At 34.7% G+C, this 23,860-nt stretch overlaps 1 protein-coding gene across 1 annotated transcript in view; it reads left to right on the forward strand.

The window, feature by feature from the left end:
• Window positions 1–23,563, forward strand: part of SUCLA2 (succinate-CoA ligase ADP-forming subunit beta) — a 43,151-nt gene extending 19,588 nt beyond the window's left edge. Inside the window, exons 5-11 of the mRNA XM_039218031.1 lie at window positions 8,442–8,570; window positions 10,946–11,084; window positions 14,980–15,141; window positions 15,233–15,375; window positions 20,152–20,272; window positions 20,719–20,807; window positions 22,784–23,563. Of these exons, the coding sequence (XP_039073962.1) occupies window positions 8,442–8,570; window positions 10,946–11,084; window positions 14,980–15,141; window positions 15,233–15,375; window positions 20,152–20,272; window positions 20,719–20,807; window positions 22,784–22,858 (858 nt within the window). The 3' untranslated portion in view covers window positions 22,859–23,563. The remainder of the gene's footprint in view (window positions 1–8,441; window positions 8,571–10,945; window positions 11,085–14,979; window positions 15,142–15,232; window positions 15,376–20,151; window positions 20,273–20,718; window positions 20,808–22,783) is intronic.
• Window positions 23,564–23,860: the final 297 nt, after the last annotated feature.

A 23,860-nucleotide genomic window follows, 5' to 3' on the forward strand; every position in this document is an offset into this window, starting at 1 on the left:
TTCCTTATCTGCCTTTAGGAGTGAGTCATAGGCCCTATTGGTCTTCTTTTGTATGTGTTAAGTCAGGAAGCTTGGGCAGATATTTATCATATTTACTAGATTTCGTATGTCAAAAAATCAGTTTAAGTAACTACTCTATCTTGGCGCTAGTTAAAAATTAGATTTCTTAGCCTTTGCCTAGTGCTTATTGGATACTTTTGGGCTGAGACAAATTTAACAAATCACATTTGCAAAATATTTTTTTTTTTGAGTAAAATATTTGTAATCTGCTGTAAATGGTATGTTTAACTATGTCAAGTTTTTTTTACGTTCCTTGGAATAGATATAGAATGTGCCACAAGTATTCCAAATTTTATTTTCCATACTTTTATTGTTTTTAAGAGCAATCTTTATTAAGTGACTTATTGAAAATTCAGGCCTATTTTAAGGCAATTTTTTTTTTGTGAGACCAATGAGAGAAGAGGAATTTAGGTTAAGAAGGAGAAAATAGCATTATTAAATTGTTTGAAATTACATTAATTTGCTAGAATTTAGTTATTCTGAACATTTATTACTAAAATTTAAAAGTTAAAACCAAATCATTTAAACAGTAAAAGCATTCATTCAGCAGTCACGACCAAATACAGAACTATAGTCATTATCATTATTTTAACTGATTTATATTTATTTACTCATGTAAGCTTTCTTCTGACCAGTTGCCTATAGTTTTGGGATTTCTTTCTAATTGGTTGGGAATTAGTATTGGGAGAAGCTCTTCACTTTATTTTATGTTATTATTTCATCTGTATTTTTTTTTTAGCTGTTCCCCCCCGCCCCCCCCCCGCCCCAAACTTACAGCTAACTCTTGGAGACCTAATCATTACTTTAATGAGGATTTAATGTTATGTTTTCCCCCCCAGTAATGCTGCCTTCTATGTGGCTCTTTATTTCTCTTATCAGTAGATAATAAAGAAAAGTAAAACTAAAATAAAATGTTCAAATATTTTAAAAGGTTGTTGGTTTCGGGGCACCTGGGTGGCTCAGCGTCCGGCTTCGGCTCAGGTCATGATCTCACAGTTCGTGTGTTTGAGCCCCGCATCAGGCTCAGTGCTGACAGCTAGCTCAGAGCCTGGAGCCTGCTTCAGATTCTGTATCTCCCTCTCTCTCTGACCCTCCCCTGCTCACGCTGTCTCTCTCTCAGAAATAAATAAAAATAAATAAATAAAAGTTCATTGGTTTCTACTTCTTTTGTTGAATAAAATTATATTTTGGGGTTATCTATAGATTAGTTTACCTATATTCTACTTCAGTAGTATGATATTAGTTGAACAAGCTCTTCTTAAATCTGAGTTTTCTCCTTGTCTTTAGATCTTTGTAAAAGCTCTAGCCTTGCTAAAGAGGATATGAAAAATACCTTTACCCTTGCCAGAAAGAATGTGAAGAATACCTTTTCATTTGAAGTTTATAGAACTGAAAATTAGAGTATAATTTCAAACAATTCTCTACTTAAGCTTGCTACCTTTCTTCAGGCTGAGAAGACACAATTAATTCTTTCATTTAAAATTTGTCTGCTGGGGGCACGTGGGTGGCTCAGTTGGTTAAATGTCCGAGTTCAGCTCAGGTCATGATCTCACAGTTAGTGGGTTCAAGCCCCACATCGGGCTCTGTGCTGACAGCAAGCTCAGAGCCTGAGAGCCTCTCTTCGGATTCTGTGTCTCCCTCTCTCTCTGACCCTCCCTGCTTGCGCTCTCTCTCTCTCTTTCAAAAATAAATAAAACATAACAAAAAAATTAAAAAAAATTTGCTGTATATGTTGTAGTGAGTTCTGGCACCAAGCACCCAGAATTGGGTCAGACCTCACAGGTCAAGGGGACAGTCCTCCTCATGCCTGTGTTCTTTTCAGATACCAGCCTCAAGTTTGGGGTTCCTTGGGTTACCATTATGCTCACTAGCTGGCTACAGGTTTGGGGATTTCTAGTATCCTCTGAGGTTTCATAAGTTGCTAGAGTGAATCACAGAACTTAGAAAAGTCTATGCTTATGATTACAGCTTTACTATAGCCAAAGGATATAAATCAGAACCAGCCAATGAAGACACATAATGCAAGGTCTGGGAGAGTTCCAAACGTAATGTTTCCATTGTCCTCGTGTGTATGTATCACCCTCCTGGAATATTGATATATGACAGTACACAGAAAAAATACTGAATTTCATTTGTTGAAGTTGTGGTAAAAACTGCATAATAAAATTTACCAGTTTTAAGTGTGCCGTACAGTAGTGTTAAATTTATGCATATTGTTGTACAGTAGATCTCTAGAACTTTTCATATTGCAGAACTGAAACTATATCCATTGAGCAATTCCCCCTCTACCCCTTTCTTCAGCCCCTTGCAATCCCCATTCTACTGTCTGTTTTTAAGAGTTTGACTGTTTTAGATACAGTCAAACTTCATGTAAATGGAAACATGTGGTAGTTGTCTTTTTTGTGACTTGTTCATTTCACTTAGCATAATGTCTTCAAGGTTCATCAATGTTGCAGCATGTGTCAGGGTTTCCTTTTTAAAATTTCATTTACTTATTTATATTTTATTTTTTATATTTTTCAAGTTTATGTTGAGAGAAAGAGTACACATGTGAGTCGGGGAGGGACAGAGAGAGAGGAGAGAGAGAATCTTAAATGGGCTTCATGCTGTCAGTGCAGAGCCCAAAGTGGGGCTTTATCCCATGAGCTGTGAGATCATGACCAGACCTAAAGTCAAGAGTCAGGATACTTAACCAACTAAGCCACCCAGGTGCCTCGGGATTTCCATTTTTTAAAGGCTGGATATATTCATGTGTGTGTGTGTGTGTGTGTGTGTGTGTGTGTGTGTGTGTGTGTGTGTATTTTTCTTATTTTCTTTATTTTTTATCTCTTGATGGACATTCAGGTTTCTTCCTCCTGACTGTTGTGAATAATGTTGCAGATAATGTAGGTATGCAGATATCTATTGAGATAACCATTTTTCAGTTCTATTGGATGAATACCTGGAAGTGGGATTGCTGGATCATATGGTAATACGGTGTTTTAAGTTTTTGAGGACCCTTGCTCCTGTTTTTCACAATGGTTATACTATTTTACATTTCTACCAACACGGCACAACAGTTAAATTTTTCCATATCCTTATCAATGCCTTTTTTTTTTGGACAGAAGTTATTCTAAAGGGTTAGAGGTACTATCTCACTGTGGTTTTGATTTGCAGTTCTCTAGTGATTAATGATAATGATCACCCTTTCATATACTTGTTAGCCATTTGTATTTTGTTATGGAGTGACTGTTTATCCCCCCACCCCAGTTCATATTTTGAAGCCCTAAGCCCTAATACGATGATATATGGAAATGAGGCCTTTGGTAATTATGTTTAGGTGAGGTCATGTTGGTACTGTGAAGTGGAATGCTCCTATAACAAATACATAAAAACAATGAAGTAGCTTTGGAAATGGGTAATGGGAATAAACTGGAAGAGTCTTGAGGAATGTGGTAGAAAAAGTTTGGATTATTACAGAGGGACTTTTAAAGGTGCTGGTGAGGACTCAAAGAAAAAAGCTATAGAGAAAAACTCCATCTTCTTAGAGAGTATATAAATAATCATGAATAGAATGTTGGTAGAAATATGGATAGATATTGATATGGAAAGATCATTCTTTTGAGGTCTCAGACTGAAAGGATGAATGATAGAAAAAAAAGGTGATCCTTCTTAGGAAGTAGCAAAGAACTTGACTAAATTGTGTTTACATTCTAGTGTTTTGTGGAAGGTAGAACCTGAGGGATGAATGTTTAGCTGAGGAGATTTTTAAGCATAGTATTGAGGAGGCAGCTTGGTTCCTTCTGACTACTTAAGTAAACTTTGAGAAGAGAGAAACTAATTGAACAAGTGATAGTTAAGCTCAGCAAAAAGGAATCAGAATTTAAAGATTTGGAAAATTCTCAGCCTGCTAAAATGCTAAATGATAAGAAAGCTATTTGCAAAAGAATATGAAGAATATGGCTGAATAACCATTTGATAAGGAGATTAGTATGGCTGTGAACCATGAACTGTGAGAAATAAATACCTGTTATTTACACCACACAGTTTACTGTACTTTGTTATACTACGATAAGCTGATGAAGTTCTACGTCTTCTTTGGAGAAATGTCTATTCAAGTCCTTTGCACATTTTTAAATTGGATTGTTTGGTTTTTAGTTGTTGAATTATAGTTCTTTATATATCCTTAATATTAATCTCTTATCAATCATAATGGTTTGCAACTACATTCTCCCACTCTGTAGGTTGCCTTTTCACTCTCGGTTGTTTTTTACATCATTGAAGTTTTTAAGTTTGATGTAGTCCAGTTTGTCTCTTTATGCTTTTATTGCTTGTGATTTGATGTCTTATCCAAGAAATTATTGCCAAATACAGTGTCAGGAAGTTTTCCCCCTGTTGTCTTCTAGGATTTTTGCTGTTTTCGGTCTTCCATTTCAGTCTTTAATCCATTTTGAGTTAGTTTTTGTTTGTGGTGTAAAGTAAGGGTCTCTCTTCATTAATTTGCACTTGGATACTCAGTTTCTCCAATACCATTGTTGAAGAGACTATCCTTTCCCCATTGTGTAGCAGTGACACATTTATCAGAGACTGTTTGACTATATATGAGGACTTACTTCTGTGTTTTCTGTTCTGTTCCGTTGGTTTATATGTCTGTCTTTAGGCCAGAACCATACAGTTTTGATTACTATAGCTTTGTAATGTGTTTGAAACCAGGAACTATTTTTTCTCAAGATTATTTTGACTATTCAAGGTCCTCAGAGAGTCCATATGAATTTTAAGGGTTTTTTTCCCATTTTTTCAGAAAAGGGATAATGGGAAAAATACTGTTTTGGGAAAAAGTGCCAGTAGGGATTGCATTTAATCTGTAGATTGCTATGTGTAGTATTGGACATTTTAAAAATACTGTGTCCGACTTTCGCTTAGGCCATGATCTCGCGGTTCGTGGGTTCGAGCCCCGTGTCGGGCTCTATGCTGACTGCCAGCTCAGAGCCTGGAGCCTGTTTCAGTCTGTGACTCCCTCTCTCTCTGACCCTCCCCTGCTCACGCTGTCTCTCTCTCTCTCCCCTAGAAATAAATAAAAAAAATTAAAAAATAAAATAAAAATACTAAGTCGTCCAGTCAGTATCTTTCTGTTTGTGTCCTGTTCAGTTTTATTCAGCACTGGGATACAGTTTTCCTTGTAGAAGTCTTTTATCTTTCTGATTAAATTTATCCTGTTTTATTCTTTTTGACGCTATTGTAAATGGAATCATTTTCTTACTTTCCTTTTCAGATTGTTCAATGTTAGTGTGAAGAAATGCCAGATATATTTGTATGTCGATTTTGTATCCTGTGACTTTGCTGATCTCATTTATTTGTTCTTAGTGTTTTGGAGGTTCTGTAGGGTTTTTATATGCAAGACTACATTGTTAACAGAGGTAATTTTACTTCTTCCTTTCCTGTTTGTATGCCTTTTATTTCTTTTTCTTGCCTGATTGCTCTAGCCAGGACTTCCAAATACTATAGTGAATAAAGTGGCAAGAATGAGCATCTTTGCCTTTTTCCTGATCTTAGAAGGCAGCTTTCAAGGTGTTTGCCATTGAGTATGTTGGTTGTGGGTTTTTATATATGGCCTTTCTTATGTTGAGGTAATTCATTCTATTCCTAGTTTGTTGAGTGTTTTTATAGAAGGATGTTGACGTTTTTGAAATGCTTTTTCTGCATTAATGGAGAAGATCATATGGTTTTTTAACTTTGTTCTCTTAATATGGTGAATTATTTTGATTTTTTTAGGTTGAAGCATGATTGCTTTCCAGGAATAAATCCCATTTTGTTCATGATGTGTAATCCTTTCAGTGTGTTACTGAAATTGGTTACTAGTGTTTGCTGAGAGTTTTTGCATTCAGTATTCATTAGGGATATTGGTTAGTAGTTTTCTTATAGTATCTTTGTCAGATTTTGGTATCAAGGCTGGCCTTGCTGAATGAGTTTGGAAGTGTTCCTCCCTCTTCAGTGTTTTGGAAAAGTTTGAGAAGGATTGCTGTTAGTTCTTTAAATATTTGGTGGAATTCTTTAGTGATGTTGTTTGGTACTGGGCTTTTCTTTGTTGGGAAGTTTTTAATTACTCATTTAATCTCCTTATAATATGTCCAGCTTTTTTTTTCTTCATGACTCATTTTTGGTGGATTGTATGTGTCTAGGAATTTATCCATTTCTTCTAGGTTATCCAATTTGTTGGCATGTAATTATTCATGGTAATCTCTTACCTTTTTGTTTTTGTGGCATCCATTTGTAATGTCTTCTCTTTCACTTCTAATTTTTGTTTTTGAGTTTTTTCTTCTTAGTTTACCTAAGGGTTTGTAAATTTTGTTGATCTCTTCAGCAAACCAACTCTTAGTTTTATTAATTTTTTCTATTTCTATTTTCTTTTGTTTGTATCTGCTCTAATCTTTATCATTTCTTTCTTTCTGCTAACTTTGGGTTTAGTTTGTTCTTTTTCTGGTTCCTTGAGTTGTTAAAAAAAATCCGTGAGCTGGCTGCTTTTCCCCAACTTGTGAGAGCTATGTTGGCTTCTTTCTGCAATGGTATAAGTTCTATGGTGCTTCCCTAACTGCTGAGCTCTCCTAGGAAATTAGACTATGCTTTTCTCAGTCAGTTTTCCAAGTTAGGTAAGACAGGAACCAGTTCCTTCAATAGTCCCCCAAAAAGCAAAAGTGTTGGATGCACATTCCACTTTCCCCTTTCCTTTCCAAGGGAGAAGCACAGTATTGGGCTATTTCTCTTGATCTTAAGCTGTGTCAACCTAGAGGAGGGGCTGACTTGTATGAAATGAAATGGCTTTTTCTTTTTTTTAACTTGTTTCATTGCAGTTGAACCTAAGATACTATGGATTCCTAACTGGTTTCTGGCATTCCCATAGAGATTTATTTTCCTAAAATGGAATAAAAAATTCAGATCATATATTATTGTTAGTGTTTCTGTGGGAGAACAAGTCTAGTGCTTCCTATTCTACCATCTTTTTTTTTTTTAATGTCATTTATTTTGAGAGAGAGAGAGAGCGTGAGCAGGGGAGGGTCAGAGAGAGAGGGAGAGACAGAATCTGAAGCAGGCTCCAGGCTCTGAGCTGGCAGTCAGCACAGAGCCCGACGCGGGGCTCGAACCCACGAACCGCGAGATCATGACCTAAGCGAAAGTCGGACCTTAACCGACTAAGCCACCCAGGCGCCCCGGCTGGTACCATTTTTTAAGTCATTTTTTCACCTAAGTAACAATTAATTCTTTTAAAAAGTAATAGGTTCCTCCCTACCCCCTTTGGCTATTGCTTATTTTGAGGATTTGAAGGACTATTTTGTTCTCCAAACAGTAATGAATACAATACTATTCCTTTATGTTAAATCTTGAAATGTGTTTGTTGCTGAAACATACTAGTTGCTGGGATAGAAAAGTGAAAATAGTCCTTTGCTTTTGTTTTTTCTATCCCCATGAAAGTCACCCTTTCTTTTCTCCTGGATTAAGAATACTATGTTCATTGTAAAAAAAAAATTTGAAGGGGGAGAATAGTGACACATAAGGTAACAAAAGTCTTACCATTTAATATGTTCCCATTGTTTTTCAGTTTGTGTGATTAGTGAGTGGGTGCACATTTAAACATTATGTTAAAAAACCTCACACAGTTGAGAAAATAATCTAGAGTTTTATGTCATTTTTTTCCATATAACACTACTGAGATCATTTTCCTATACATTAGTAATCTTCAGTAATATAGTTTTACCATTTTCTTGTTTTTGCATGTTAAGATTATTTCCAGTTTTGTGCATAAATTAACAAATCTATTAGATTATTTTGCTTTAAGGTTTTTTTCTTGATTGATTTTAAAGGACTTAAAAGTTAATTATTATTTATATCTTACCTTATATCATTCATGATCATAGTCAAAACTATTGTTTCAAGGTAAGTAGCTTTCTTTTTTATTGACTTGCAGTAGGGCTAGAGCTTATAAAATCAACTTTTATTCATTAGATTTTTTTTTAAATATCGGTACCTTTTTAAATTATTTTTTAAAATGTCCTTTAAACAATAGTTGTCCTTCAGTTCTTACGGAAAATATGTAAGCTATATTTTATATATACATATTTATATTAACTTAATTTGGCATAAGTTTTGTGTCTGTTTTTAATCTTTTTGTCTCATAGGTGAGCTATTATCTTCCTCTACTTTTTCACTTCTTTTCCATTATTTCAGTTGAACATTTATAAAGGGATACTGTGCGGGAGATGTAAGGATAAATCCTCAAGGCAATTTAAAGATAGAAGTGGGAAATGATAGATGCATAAGTCTGATAGTGTGCATAAACAAGTTTTAAAATTTTATCGATGGGTCCAAAAATAAAATCTAGATGTTTTGGCTGTTTCCCCTCTTGCTAGGGTCCTGTATTAATAGGAAGTTCTCAAGGTGGTGTCAACATTGAAGATGTAGCTGCTGAGACTCCTGAAGCCATAGTTAAAGAACCTATTGATATTGTAGAAGGCATTAAAAAGGAGCAAGCTGTCCGGGTATGTTGTATTCTGAAAAATTTCTATCTAGCTTTATTGGATAAGTATAATACTTAAAAAAAGAAAGAGAATTAACTTTGTATAAGTGAAGTGATTGAGAAAACTCTTTTTATAAAAATTTTTTAGTGTCAGTGTATGTTAATATCTTGTTTGAAATTGAAGCCTTCAGAAGTATCTACAATATTTTCTTTCATATTTTCTATAAATATTTTAATATCTGTCTTTTAAAAGGAAGGATTATTTTAATTAGCCCCTGTGCCATTGTCATACCTAGTAAAATTAATAATTCCTTGCAATCACTACCAACCCATTCATTCAAATTCCCTTGTCTTAGGTTTTTCTTTTTTTTCTTTTTTCTTTTATAATTTGTGTGAGGGATCCATATAAGGCCTTTCATTGCTATTGGTTATTGTCTCATAGGTCTTTTTTCTAATTTATAGGCTTTCTTTCCCTGAATCTCTTCATCCTTCTTTTGTTTGTTGATGAAACTGGGGTGATTATGCTTTATTGTTTATCATAGTCTGGATTTTACATACCCATGGTGGCATTTAATATGTTCCAATCTTCCCTTTATTTTCTGTAAATTATATGGAATGGTAGGGACACTGTCTTATATATCTCTATAATAGATCAGTGATTTTTTTGGAGGGAAGTGGTTGATGGGTACTTTTGAGAATCTGATGAGAGCTATGAGCTTTTAGTGTCTGCACATAAACAATAAATTTTGCCTATAATTTAACTAGTTTTCTGTGCTGTCTTTTTGTATGCTTCTTCTCCCCTTTCTATCCACCACCCCCTCCAAAAAAACCCCGAGCATGAAGTTTAATACCATAGCCTGTGAGAGTTGATTGATAAGGTTGGTAATACTGCTATTAAATTAAATTGATTAGTTTGGATATGAAAAATAAGTGAGCCATCTTAAAAGAAAAGTTTGAATGAAAGTAACATGTTTTAGTGGGAAACTCTTTCAAAATAAGTTTATGATATTGAAGTACAGTAGAGCAGGAATTTTTGACTAGCACAAAAGTTTAAGGAGACAGTGAAATTAACCTGGTAAAGTCATTTAAGCAAAAGAATGGTATATTTAAAGGAGACAGAGCCTTGATTCATTAGGTAGTTATGTGAGAGTGATGGCTGGACAGTTAAATTTAGATGAGAAAGAATACTTGATTTCCAAGAACACTTGAAGGAATAATCTACTAAGATTACAGCTTTTTGCATGAAGAGCAGAAATGCACAGTGTTTGCCAAATTAATGTCTTTCTAGATTGATCAGAATTCTCTTGCAGTTCTCAAATGTTTCGATATAAAATGGTGAACTATAACCTAGTGAAAATCTTTCTTAGTGAAATAATATTTAATTTTTTCCCATTTGTTATTCTTTATATGAAGTAAGTCTTCATTGAAAATGACATTTTTAAGGCTGATTATCCTCTTTATTTATTTATTGGTATTTGTCTTTTTTGCAAAAATCATATCCACCTTTAAAGAATTTAAGATTTTCTCTAATTAAAATTCAAATGTGTTGCAGCCTTAAGTAGGGATTAGAAAAGAGGAAAACCTCCTTCGTTGTGTTTTTGAGCAATGGCAGCAGTTAGAATAAACATACAGGCATGGAGCTTCTGTATCAGTGGCTCACAATTGCTTATGGAACTTCAAAAATTACGAATGGCTTGGTCCACTGTCGGACTTGTGTACCAGAACTTCTAGTTTGCGACCTTGGTGTGTGTATTTTTAAAAAAATTTCTTCAGGTGTATCTCTAGTTAGGAATCTCTGCTCAAGACTGTAAACTCCTCTATTAGAACAGGAGCTTAAGTACCTGAATCTTTTGAGCCGATCTCATATTAGATAGTAGATTTTTGAATGAATGGCAGTTATACTGGTCTGATTGAATGTGTCCTAACTACTTGGTAGATACTCTTCATAAATACTTAAAAGGTAAAATCAAATGATTTAATATTTTTGCCATCCTTTGGACCATAGGGATTGTCAGTCTGCCTTTCGTATGTCTTTTAATAAAATATAAGCCTCTTTTAGTTTAGGGTTGCCAAAAGGCTTAGAGGCAATATTGAGGCAATGGAATAAACACTGGGACTGGAATCTAGGCAGAACTTGACTTCTCTGAATCTCTTTCTCATTTGTAAAATGGCCATACTGCTTGTCTTGTGAGAATTTTGAATAAAAAGTTTTGTTGAACCATTTAGTAGTAGTATATTTAGAAATAGTAGAATGACTATTTCAGTCATTCATGTTTGACTACGAATGATTTATGCTTATTATTTAAATGATAAGCTATAAGGTTTTTTATTTACAATAATTTAATGTTGAGTGGACATATGCAACATGCCGCTAATAAAGAGACAAATTAATTTCAGCTTGCACAGAAGATGGGATTTCCACCTAATATTGTGGATTCTGCAGCAGAAAATATGATGAAACTTTACAACCTTTTCCTGAAGTATGATGCAACTATGGTAGAAATAAATCCAATGGTAGAGGATTCAGATGGAGCTGGTAAGGTATCTTTTTTTTTTTAATCAAATATTGATTATGTATTTATCCACCAATTGTATGCTTCAGTAAGGAAGTTGAATTCATAAGGAAGTGAATTCATTTCTAGGTAGAAACTCATTTTATAATAAATTGAATGTGAACAAATATTTAAAATAAATATCTTTTAAGACAAACACTTAAAATATATATTTATGTACACACAGGGAAGTTAAAGCTGCACTGTTCAGTATGGAGGCTACCAGCCACAGGTGGCAATTAAAATTAAATGATATATGATTAAAATATTCCTCAGTTGAGCTAATCACATTTCAACTCCTCCGTAGTACATGTGGTTACCATATTAGATAGCACACATATAGAATATTGCCATCACTGCAGAAAGTTTTGGGTAGTGCTGATTAGAGTAATTAGCATGGTAGTGAGTAAATGGCAGCAGTTTTGAGGAATTAGCCATCTTAGTCTCCCACAAGTTTCAGACTTTAGAGTTGTCATGGATCTTCATTATACAAAGGGTAGACTCTGGTACTTGATTCCTTTTAATATTTTTATACAACAGAGAAGTAAGATTAGCTTGTCACTCTGACACCTTTTATTTTGCATGTATTTAAAGGTAAATCTGATTCTGAATGATCACACCTTCCATGTATAGCCATTTTAAAAATATAAGTTGCATTATTGTAGCCTAAATTTTTCTTGATACTTTATATTAACTATATTACTTGATTTTATTTCAAGTCACTTTGGACATTTTAATCTCTTAAACATTTGTAGATCATCTTTCGCTTGTATACTTACAATTAGTTACATTATTTATTATAGAAATTGATTTTTAGTTGGTCTTTTATATGATTGTATAAAAAAGAATGAATAAATTCTCTTGTGATCATAGAGGTAGTTTATAAAACTAAAAAAAAAATTGGATTTTTTATAAAGAGCAAAGGCTGATGCACATTTTCAAAATGAAATATGTTCAGTGAAGGAGAATTATTTGTATAAAAGTTTTTTGTTTTGTTTTATTCATTTTTTTGCTTATGTAATAACATTGAAAGCAAGACTCCTGAATGACTTTCAGCTGTGAAATTCTATAGCCATATTCTGTTGCTAAGGGAATGTCTTTAAGTCTCTTAAAAACCAATTTTTTCCCTTTGTATTTTAGTTTATCTTTTCTTTGTATGCATTTCTACATATTTTGAAGGAGTTTGTTGTTTTTTTTTCTTCTGATTAAGGGCATTTTATATTTATTACAGAAAATTTGCAAAGTACCAAGAAGCATAGGTAGGTTGGAAAAAACTCCTATAATCTCATTACCTACCATCCTTTTTTTTTTTTTTTTTACTTTTATTTATTATGTATTTTGGGAGAGAGATAGAGCAAGTGGGGAGGAACAGAGAGGGAGGAAGAGAGAGAGCCCCAAGTAGGCTCCACGCTGTCAGCACAGATTTATATTTGTATAAAAATCTTTGCAGCCTTGATTAGCTTTCACATAGATTCTTAGAATTTTGGGATTAAGAGTAATGATATTTTAACATGTTTGATTATTGGGTCAGGATGATAACATTTTGAGGTGTATTTTGTCAGATAATTGCCTGGAAAAGTTGTTCTAACATACATAGTGTCCATTTCAATGCCTACTTGTGCTAGAAATGAGTGTTATCTTGGTTTTCAACTCTGTCAAACTGCTAATCAGGACATGAGTCTTATTTTTCAATTCTTTGATTATTTGTGATGTTGAGAATTTTTCATGTTTATCGGACATAAATTTTCCTCAGTAGACTGCAGAGTTTCTCTTGATGTCCTTTGGTAACTGTGTTAGCTCCTAGTGGTTGCTGTAACAAATTACTACAAACTAGGTGTCTTAAAAAAAAAAACAGATACTACTTTGAGAGTTTTGGAAGGCAGAAGTCCAAAATTAGTGCCACAGAATTCAAGGTACTCCCTCTAGAGGCTCTAGGGAAGCCTCCATTCTTAGCTTTTTGTAACTTGTGGTGTTCTGTGGTTTGTGGTCACCATTCCAGTCTCCTTCTGTGGTCCTTTGCTTCTTCCTCTCCTGTGTGTATCCAAATTACCTCTGCCTCTCTCTTATAAAATCACTTGTGATGTAATTTAGGGCCATTCTAGATAAGCCAGGAAAATCTTTTCCTTTTCCTTATTTTAATCACATCTATAAAAATTTTAACATATAAGGTAATATTCACAGGTTCTTATGTATCTTTGGGTGGCCATTATTTAGCTTATTATAGTACTCAAAAGAAACATGGATAGTTTTTCTTAATTAATTTGATGAGGTCTTTATTTATTGAAAATTTATTTTGAAGAATATTTTTGATTTGAAGAATATTTTTACTGGACATACAAATCTAGCTTGATATATCTTTTTTTGTCCTTTCAAATACTTTCTCCCTCATTCTTCCTTCTCCTTCCAATATTACATGTTAGATAACTTCATACTGTTTAACAGGTTACTTTCCACCCCCCAGATTAGATAACATCTGTTTATTTATCTTAAAGTTCATTGATCCATCTCTAATAAATACATTGTTAAGCATATCCAGTGAACTTTTCATTTTAGGTATTAAACTTTTTAGTTCTAAATTTTCCTTTTTATTATAGTTTTATTTGCTACTAGGGTACCTATCTGGTCCTTAATTATGGCCATATTTTTCTTTAAATCCTTAAACATATTTAAAATAACTTTCACAGTCTTCTGATTCTAAATCTGAATCATATTAGGTTTGGTTTTCTTGACTCCTTTTTCTCTTTACCATTGGTCACATTCTTCTGTTTTTCTTTCATGGATCTAGTAACTTTTAGTTGTATCTGGATATTTTGTAAAATACGGTTTAGAGACAAAATTCTTTTATCTTCCCCTGGAAGAATGTTGATTTTTATTGTCATTTGTAGTTAACTTAGCTGCACTTGAAACTTTGTCTCATGTTGGGCAGGCTTCTGGGCTGAAACTGATCAGTTCTTTCAGCCTTTTATCAGGTATAACAGTGAGAATGCTGTAGTTATATCAGAGTGAGAAAGGGATAAAGCACTGAAAGGTGAAGTTGAGAGAGGTGACCTTCATATGAGTCATTTTGGTAGAGTGCTGGAGGTATTACTTGATTAGAATGGATTTAAGGGAGGATTGCAGAAGAAAAATTTGTCCGATGAGTTTAGGCAAAGATACTGGCAGATATAAATATTTTATGTTTCATAGGCCACAAATGATGCTTCATATTTTTGTTATTCTCCTTCTTTCTTCCTCAGAACCCATTAAAATATGTAAAAATGTGAAACCCATTCTTTGCTTACAGGCAATACCAAACAGGCATAGGCCATATCTGACCAATGGGCCATATTGTTTTTTTACTGACCCTTGGTTTAAACAGACAATTTGTTCAAGAACTTCTGCTGTATATGAAGAGAAGGATAAGGGTGAAGAGGTGGTGAAATGTTTTTTAAGGTGGGAAAAATAATAGCATTTTTACAAGTTGTTGGGATTTAGCCAGTAGGTAAAGGGGGTACTTTATAATGCAGGAAAGATAGAATTGCTGGAATAATGTATTTGAGTAAGTGAGAGGCATTGGGGTCCAGGGCACAAGGTTAGCTAGGTGCATGGATGGCTAATTTTTTGTAATTTTAAAACAAATTTTAAGTGTTTTTGAAGAGTTTTTTTTTCCTCTTTTATCTGTTATCACCTGTCCAGGGTGGATGTAGGACTACTAACTTTGACGGAGCAGTTTTAATTCCCAAATATTCTTTTTAATAAACAGTTTGAACACATTGTGAACATAAATTGAAATACTTTGAATGAGTAACAAAACCTAAATTTCCCCTAAACTAAGAACTACTATTGGTTAGTTTATTGTGTCTGTCTTAAAATTAAGATCACCTATTTCTTCCTTCACAGTGCTGTGCATGGATGCAAAGATCAATTTTGACTCTAATTCTGCTTATCGTCAGAAGAAAATCTTTGACTTACAGGACTGGACCCAGGAGGATGAAAGGGACAAAGATGCAGCTAAGGCAGATCTCAATTACATTGGCCTTGATGGAAATATAGGCTGTCTAGGTACTGTGTGTTGTTTAAATTTGGATTGGCTGCGCTTAGTTTCTCTTCTCTGGGTTTGTTGCTTATACAAATCATTTTCCCCTCTTGATAGTAAATGGTGCTGGTTTGGCTATGGCCACAATGGATATAATAAAACTTCATGGAGGGACTCCAGCGAACTTTCTTGATGTTGGTGGTGGTGCTACAGTCCATCAAGTAACAGAAGCATTTAAGCTTATCACTTCAGATAAAAAGGTAAGGTCAGGGTGTATGTTTTAAAATTTGAATGATGAGAAGTAATTTGATTAATTAGTAGATGTGGTCACTACAGTAGTAGAGTGTTATAATTCAAAAGACATCGCTAGTTTGGCAAAAGCCCCTGAAATCAATGCAGTAAAAGTTAACTAGAAAAAAAAGATAAAGTCCCACTGTAATTTAGAGAACAAGATGAAGATATTTAGATGGTATTAGGCGATACTATAAATGGTAGTGATCTGGTTTGGAAGCCATTCCTGTGGAAAAATTCTGGAGATACTAGTTGACCATGAAAGCCCAGAAGTCTCAAAAATCTACAAAGCTACAATGAAGAAAATTAAAATTATTTTAAATTCTACTCAGATAATTTTTGTAACTGTTGACTTGATCGTTTTTTTCTTGACTTATTAATGCTTGTATATTTCACACACACACAATTTCTCATACTCACACTTCCTATCATCCTCTGTCTGCATATATATCTTTATAGAAACAACTTTATTAAGATATAATTCACATGCCATCTAGTTCACCCATTCATATATATCTCTCAAAATACATATTTTGAATTTTTTGGAGAACATGTGTTGAACCACTTTTTGCATTCATTCAGGTGTGCTTGTAAATCATTCATTTTAATGAATTTATGAAATCTGTCATATATAGATATGCCATAAACTCGAACTTTGACTTTATAAATGACTATCAGAATACAAAGGATGTGAAACATCCAAAAGATAGACATATTATCAATCATTTTTTAAAGAAGTATATCTACTATGTGGCCAATTTGGTTTTATAAGACTTAATGGAAAAATAAGATAGAGGTTGCCATGGAACTAGTTTTATTGAATTTAGAACTGAGAATTCTTCATTGGTAAGGATAATTTCTTACTGTTTCATCTTCCTGTGGTTGGAATAATTCTCAGTACACACAGAGGTCACTGGTAAGTATTTATTATTGATGATGCTGACAATGTACATTTTTACTTGTGCTATTAGACTGTAGAATTGTTTTTAAAAATCTAATTTACCATTCTTTGAGCCTATAGAATTATTTGCCATATTTAGTTTTACAAAAAGCATTGACCTACAATGAGAAACAAAAGTGCTTTATTTCCCTTGTTTAATAACTATTCAAAAAAAGTTAACAAATCTTATTGGAACTGTATTTCTGTGGCTGCTTTTGCCATAAACTCTAAAAAGTAGAGTATTATCTAATTATTTACCTGTTGAGTACTTACTAATGTGAACTAGAATTCTAATTATTTTTCTAGGTATGGCTTTTAGGGTCTAGGTACAAGAATAGAGAAAAGCATATGAAGACTTTCAGTGTTGTGGGCTTACAGAAAGGGCATTGGAGTTGGAAACAGGCCAGGAACCCAGGGAGACAATGTAGATAGCATTGAAGTAGCTATATACTTATTATGTCTCTTTGTGTTAGGCACTGAACTTGCATTTGGAAATTCATGGTCACTTTGCTCAAAGCATCTATAGTCTGACAGGGGTGATAAACTGAGTGTAGTGCTGGGGAAGAACAGAAGACAGTGCCAGTAACTGGGAGAATGGGGGTGGCCTTCACTGAATGAATGATTCCTTGAGCTGTCTTGAGAAATTGAATGAGCTAGGCAAGAGAAAGAATATGCAAAGGCGTATAGAGTCCAAAGAAGACCACTGTGTTTCTGGAATGGTAAGATGCTTATGTGTAAGAATATTGAAATGAATGATTAATGTTGGCAAGTGAGACCACACTGTAAAGATCTTTGTATCTGTAGTTAGTTTGGATTTTAACCCCTTACCATAATCTATATATATCATATATGTGTGTATACATGTATGTATACATATATGTATATCTCCATCCCCTCTTTATTTATTAATTATATACATATATTTAAAAGAAGGTAACTCTGCTACTATAAGGTGAAATGGAGAGAAGAGAGGCATTGTCAGGAGAGATCAATTTGGTTGTTACACCTGCTTGTTCAGAAAATATTAGGAGGTCTGGACAAAGGCAGTGTCAGTAAGAAGAAAGCAAAGAAACCTGATTTAGAGGCATTTCTGAAATAGAATCATTAAATCCTTTTTTTTCCTTTTTTGTTGGGAGGCCATAGAGAAGGGTTGGTTGGGTTAACTTTAGGACTTTTGTTTGGAGGGAATCATTGGGTGGTGATACTTTGTGCTGTCAGAGGCAAAGTCGGTATTTCTGAATGAATGTGTTAGTTTGGGTTGTGGTGACTGTATCTAGCAGGCAGTGGTAAGGATACTCTACTTCCTGTAATGGCTGGGTGTGTATTTGAGAGTCCTCAGTACTTTGAGAAAAGTTGAAGTGTTAGGAGTTGGTAAGAGACCCGTGTTGGTGAGATGAGGAATCCAAGAATGTAACTTTCTACCCACACTTCCCACCTCCTACCCCCCCCCCCCGAAGTTGAAAGATTGAGTAGAGCAGGAAGACCCAATAAAAGAGAGAAAAAAGAAACTGGCAGCTGCAGATCAGGAGAAAGTGGTGGCATCCAAGGGCAAGGTGGAGAGTTATGAGAATTAAGGGATGGGCAGTAGTATCCATCTGTAGGAGTGATCAGGCAGAGTAATGATGATTGGGAACCCTATCAAGAACAGTAGGGAGAAGGGGGCAGAGACCAGGTTGTAATGGGTTGAACTGTGATCTAGAATAGAGGGATTGGAGACATCCAGGAGAGATTACCTTTTCAGGGTATTTTTTTCTGAAAGCACAGAAGAACATAGTGTTAGCAGTTGAATGGAGGTGGGGTCAAGGAGAGCTATTTAGTATATGTTTGCTTGTTTGTTTAGAAGACCAGCAGATGAGCTGTTTCTAGCTGGAGAGAGAAGAGATTTGAGGATGAAGAAGAGAGTGAATATAAGTAATGGAGTGAAGACCTGGAGGAGACACAACACGTAATAAGGGGATGAGATTAGTTTTCAACTCCTTCTTTGAGGTGTCATGGAGAAAGGAAGGTCATATGCTAAACATTAGAGCCCTTGAAGTGGGATAGGAGACTAATGAGGAAAGTGAGAGGTAGGAGGCAGAACACTAGAGAAAGGGTTGCTGAAGAGTCATTATTGTGCTGCCCTTCAGGTTATGCTAGTGTGTCAGGGTTGTTGTTTTGTTCTAATTGTTTTGCTATTCCTTGAAGTTGGGGTGAGTAAACTGATTGGTTGAAATCATCCAATAGTGCATTATTTGAAGGGATGGCAGAGGCATACTGGTTTTGACAGATGCAGGGCATGAGGAATTAGGCATGCATTTAACAGTATCATTGGATTGCTGAGCCACAAATTCTGGGCTCTGTAGTGAAGGAAGATCTACTGAGAGCTGAGAGTCGGGGAAACGAGAACAAGGATGAGGGAGTTCTAATGGGTTTTGATGGAGTTAGAGGTAATAGGTAAAAGGAGAGGAGGTTGAGCAGAGAGTGTGATTTACAGAGTTGATCTTTTAGAAATATTCATTCTGGTCAAGGATTTAGCTTTGTTGGTAATAAGTTGAAATGGATTGGAAGTAAAAGTGAGATGGTAGAGATCCAGCAACTTTAAGTCTAGAGTGTTAGATGATGCATGTATGGTATTGAAGCTATCCAGAATGAGGTGGGAGGGAGGGAGATGAGAGGGTGCTAAGGTCATTATGAATTCTAGTCTATTTTTTCATTTCTTAAAGGTCTAGAAATAAGAGTGGTAAAGGTAAGGAATGCATATCATAGTTCAGTGTGTTTCAACCTTTTTAATGTCCTGTCATTCACAGAAAATGATATTTCAAAGGGGTACAGGTGATAGATAGAGAAGGTTGCTTACAGTCAGAGGCCACTAGGCCAGAGGTAACTAGCTGTTCCAGAACCTTCCTAGCTGCCCTAAGGGTAGAGGGGAGCAATATCTTGGTATGTCAGTAACCTGTTTGTATCATTTGTATTTCACTAGTTGGAAGCTGTGGTATAGGTGAATGAAAATTTTTTTTTTTAAATATTTTATTTTTGAGAGAGAGACAGCATGAGTGGGAGAGGGGTAGAGAGAGAGGGGACACAGGATCTGAAGCAGGCTCCATGTTTACAGCAGCGAGCCTGATGTAGGGCTTGAACTCATGAACTGTGAGATCATGACCTGAGCCGAAACCAAGAGTCTGGTGCTCACCAGCTGAGTCACCCAGGTACTCCTGAACTAAGACTCTTTAAAAAATAAAAAAAATTAAAAAAGATTTTAGGGGAGGAAGTGATTGAAGAACAGTAATTCAGACCTATCAGTGATGATGAAAAAATGCTAATCTGCACAGGCCTTGAAGTTTGGATGTGAAGTGTAGCCAGGAATGGGTATTCAGGAGAAGCTGAGTGATTTTGAGGTTCTGTTTTGTGTGAGAAGTTGGTTGAGTTGATGAGGTTAAATGAAGAACGAATGATAGTCAGGTAGTGAACACTATATTGGAGATCTTGCATGTAACATTATCTTAAATCACGATCTGGGGCAGTCATGGGGTGTGCTTAATAGAAAACAAGTAAATGCAGTCAGGAAATCTTTGGCATATAGGGAGGAGACAAGAGAATATGAGCCAGGTGTTGAAATTACCCAACTTGGGGAGAATAAGTTCTGGTGGGTAGTGGACTGATAAATTTTAGTGACAAGAGCTAGAGAGAGTATGATGGTTTGGTCTGAAAATGTTACCATGGAATTAATTTGTATCATAAGGCACAGACACTAGTATTTTCCTGGGAAGGAAGGATACCCACTCTTTGCTTTTTAAGGCTTAATCTACAAAAAACATTTTGTTCACAGGTACTGGCTATTCTGGTTAACATTTTTGGAGGAATCATGCGGTGTGATGTTATTGCACAGGGCATAGTTATGGCAGTAAAGGATTTGGAAATTAAAATACCTATTGTGGTACGGTTACAAGGTGAGTCTAAAAGATATCTTGCAGCTGTTCCTTGAACTCCAATTGTTTAAAAGTTCCTAATCCCAAGGAGTTCAGTTCATTTAAAATACAGTTTTCAAATAGCTATGTCTTTTAAATAAATGTAACATAATAGGACATTTTTTGTACGTGGATTTAAAAAAATTTCTGACATGGGGCAAAAAAATTTATAGATTTGCTTGGTATAATATGGCACATTATTTATTTGTTGTTCTTTGTCTTGAAATCTGACTTTCCTGCATTACCAATGACATGGTAAGCCAAGATAGTTCATGAAGTAACTCTGGACTTCTACAGTATTTTCTTTGGTTTCAGAAGCACTTACATTAAGTAATGTTGAATATCTTGAAGTTTCATATTGTGACAGACATTAAATGATTTTGTGTAAATATTTAAAACATCTTTATATTTGCATAACTCATTTCCAGGTACAAGAGTTGATGATGCTAAGGCGCTGATAACAGACAGTGGACTTAAAATTCTTGCTTGTGATGACTTGGATGAAGCTGCTAAAATGGTAAATAGGCTGTGCTAATCTAAGGACAAATTTGCAAAGTGTGTTAAGATGGTGATAGGTATAAGGGGTCCAGTGCTCCTCATATTTAGCTAAGATACTCATCATTACCAATATTAGCTGGTTCATTTTAGAATCTAAATTAGTTTGTTTGTTTGAGAGAGAGAGCACGCATACACATGTGTGGGAGGCAGGGTCTGGGGAGGGGAGGAGAGAGTAGGAGAAGGAGAATCTTAAACAGGCTCCATGCTCAGCACTGAGCCTGATCCAGCCCAGGCCGGATCCCGCAATCCTGGTTCATGACCTGAGCTGAAGTCAAGAACCGGATGTTTATCCGACAGAATCACCCAGACACCCATAATTTAATTACTTTTAAAGGATTTTTTGTTTTATATTATATAGATATTACATGGTTCCAAAGTCAGAATTGTAAAACAAGGTATATTCAGAGAATCTAGCTTTTATACTTATTCCTGTTTCTTCCATCCCCACACATAACCACTTTTTAAAGAGGTTTTTAGTTCATCCTTCCAGTTTTTAAAGTGTGTGTGTGTGTGTGTGTGTGTGTGTGTGCGCGCGCGCGTATCCACTTTCTCACATTATTTGATGGTTACATATATTTTACTTCATTTTTTTTACCTAATACTTTGTCTTGGATTACACTCCATAGTAGACGCTCCATAGAGGTGTTTTTAAAATGAGAAATTTTGATTCTTTCCTACCTTTGTTTATAGCTATTTCATGGAATACTCTGGGGCTGTTTGGTTTAATTAGCAATAGGCTTTTGAGATTTGCTAAGTTAGTATGTTACTTCACAAAAATAGTAAAGGTCTTATATCCTTCTTTGGAACATACTTTGGGAAAATACTAGTAAATAAAATTAACTGCACTTTAGTGACACAGGGACTTATACTCTATCCTGAGTTTAAATTAAGATTTTGAGCAAGGGAATGGTAGACAGAAAGTGTTTCAGAAAGCATTGTGGACATGGAAAGTAAGTAGAAGAATAGAATCTTGATTAAATAGACTCTGACAGATAAAAGTGAACACTTGGCTTAATTTGTGACTAGTGCTTTTCTACAGACTATGAGGTCATGGAGGTTATAATAGTATTAATGTGAATGTGGTGATGATGATAGTAGCATCTTCTGCTATTTATTACTTATTGTGCATGCAATGCTAAGCTTTCTCTTCAGGTATTCTCTCATTACAAATTCGTTTATATAATTTCTGTTTTTATAGATGTAGAAACAGGCTAAATAAATTATTCATCAAGATCACATGTGATAAACATCAGAATGGGATTTAAACCCAAGGGACTTACCTTTAAAACCTTCTCTTTACTACTCTCTTGGGGACAGGAGAGAAGCTGAAATTGTTGTTTGTTTTTTATTTTGTGTAATATTTTGTATGGTACCAGCTGGCTATTCTTAGATGATAGAGACAACATTGGAATTCAGCTTGACAAAAAGTAAAATACTAACTAACTCCCTAGACCCAAGCTCCTATCCCAATATTGCAAGTTAAGATGTGTACATATTATTTAAACAGATATTTATTTAGATGTGCTTTGCATTGTGTGGCATCCAGCTAAGACAATCACGGTTTCTGTCTTTAAAAGAGAAAATATTTAGGCAATAAAAAAGAGGTATATATACATATATATATACACACACACATATACATACATATATTCCGTTGGAATAGGTATAAAATATTCATACATCTTCAATTGGAATATATATAAAATCAGAAGGTATTGAACTGAAGCATGAGTTGTGAATAGTGTCAGATTTGACTGTCCTTCAAGAGTGGCAAATGCTTATAAGAGTGTGAAGTGATTTATAACAATGTCAGAATAGCCCAGATGTTTTAAATGAAAAAGACTTAACATGCATTAATTTCATATTCATCAATAGTTCTCATTTTATGGTTTCATGAAAACAAGAGATAAAAGCTGCTTGTTTTTTTCCTTTCAGGTTGTAAAGCTCTCTGAAATAGTGACCTTAGCCAAGCAAGCCCAGGTGGACGTGAAATTTCAGTTGCCGATCTGATCTAAGAGAACAGAGGATAACTGAAGGTTTTAAATGTGCTGTAATCGTTAAAAATACTGTGTTCTCTATTATTATTGTTCCTTTTCTCTTGATTGTGTGAAGATTGTAATTGCCAGCTAGGCACAAAAACTTTTAAAAGCATTTGCTCTGCATTTAATTCTGTTCAGAGTGGACTGTTTGTATAAAGAACGTGTAACGCGGTGATCTCTTTTTTTTGTTGCAACCATCTTTTTTACTTCTACGGAATGTCACTTGCAGTATGCCAGTTTATTGTTAGATACAACATTCTTCATTGATGAGAGTCAAATGAATAAAATAAATATGAAGATAAAGCTTTATTCTTTAGCTCTAGAAATATATCTAATAACTAGCCTCTTTAGTGGAGCAATGTATTAAAACAATGTTTTATATAAGAAGTGTTTATCTTCAGAACCAAATACCTGTATAAATATATCAATTACTATTTATAAACAGAGCCTTCATACACTCCCCAAAATATTCTTTTAAGTATCTCAGTGAAGTAACTTGTTATTTGAACATTGTTTTAATCATTACAAAACACTGATTACTGTAAGTTTTCATGGTCCTGTGGTATTGATAAGAACCTGTAGGTTTGTATCAGATACAGGTATATTCACTAAAGACTTGGCAGACAAAATTAATAATGTCAATTTAAGTTAATAAAAATCTCCCAATGTGACTTGGGTTAATGTTGTTGTTGTTTTTTCCCTTTTCTAAGTAAATACAGTAGATGGTGATGTGTTCATCATTGCACTCAATATCTCTAAGGAACTGATTTGTAGATCATGTCCTGGGGCATGACATTACATATTATGGAGCTATCTACAAATACTTCCCTTGAATTCTGATGTTTATGTTTGAACCATCTAGTATCTTTAAAAAAAACCCCACATTTTCCTTTGTGTCCTTGTGTGTGTGTGTGTGTGTGTGTGTGTGTGTGTGTGTGTGTGTGTGTGTGTATCAGTCTTTTGTTTACTGCTT

The sequence above is a fragment of the Hyaena hyaena genome, unplaced genomic scaffold (genome assembly GCF_003009895.1).
Source record: "Hyaena hyaena isolate Hyena2069 unplaced genomic scaffold, ASM300989v1 scaffold_728, whole genome shotgun sequence".
NCBI classification, from domain to species: domain Eukaryota; kingdom Metazoa; phylum Chordata; class Mammalia; order Carnivora; family Hyaenidae; genus Hyaena; species Hyaena hyaena.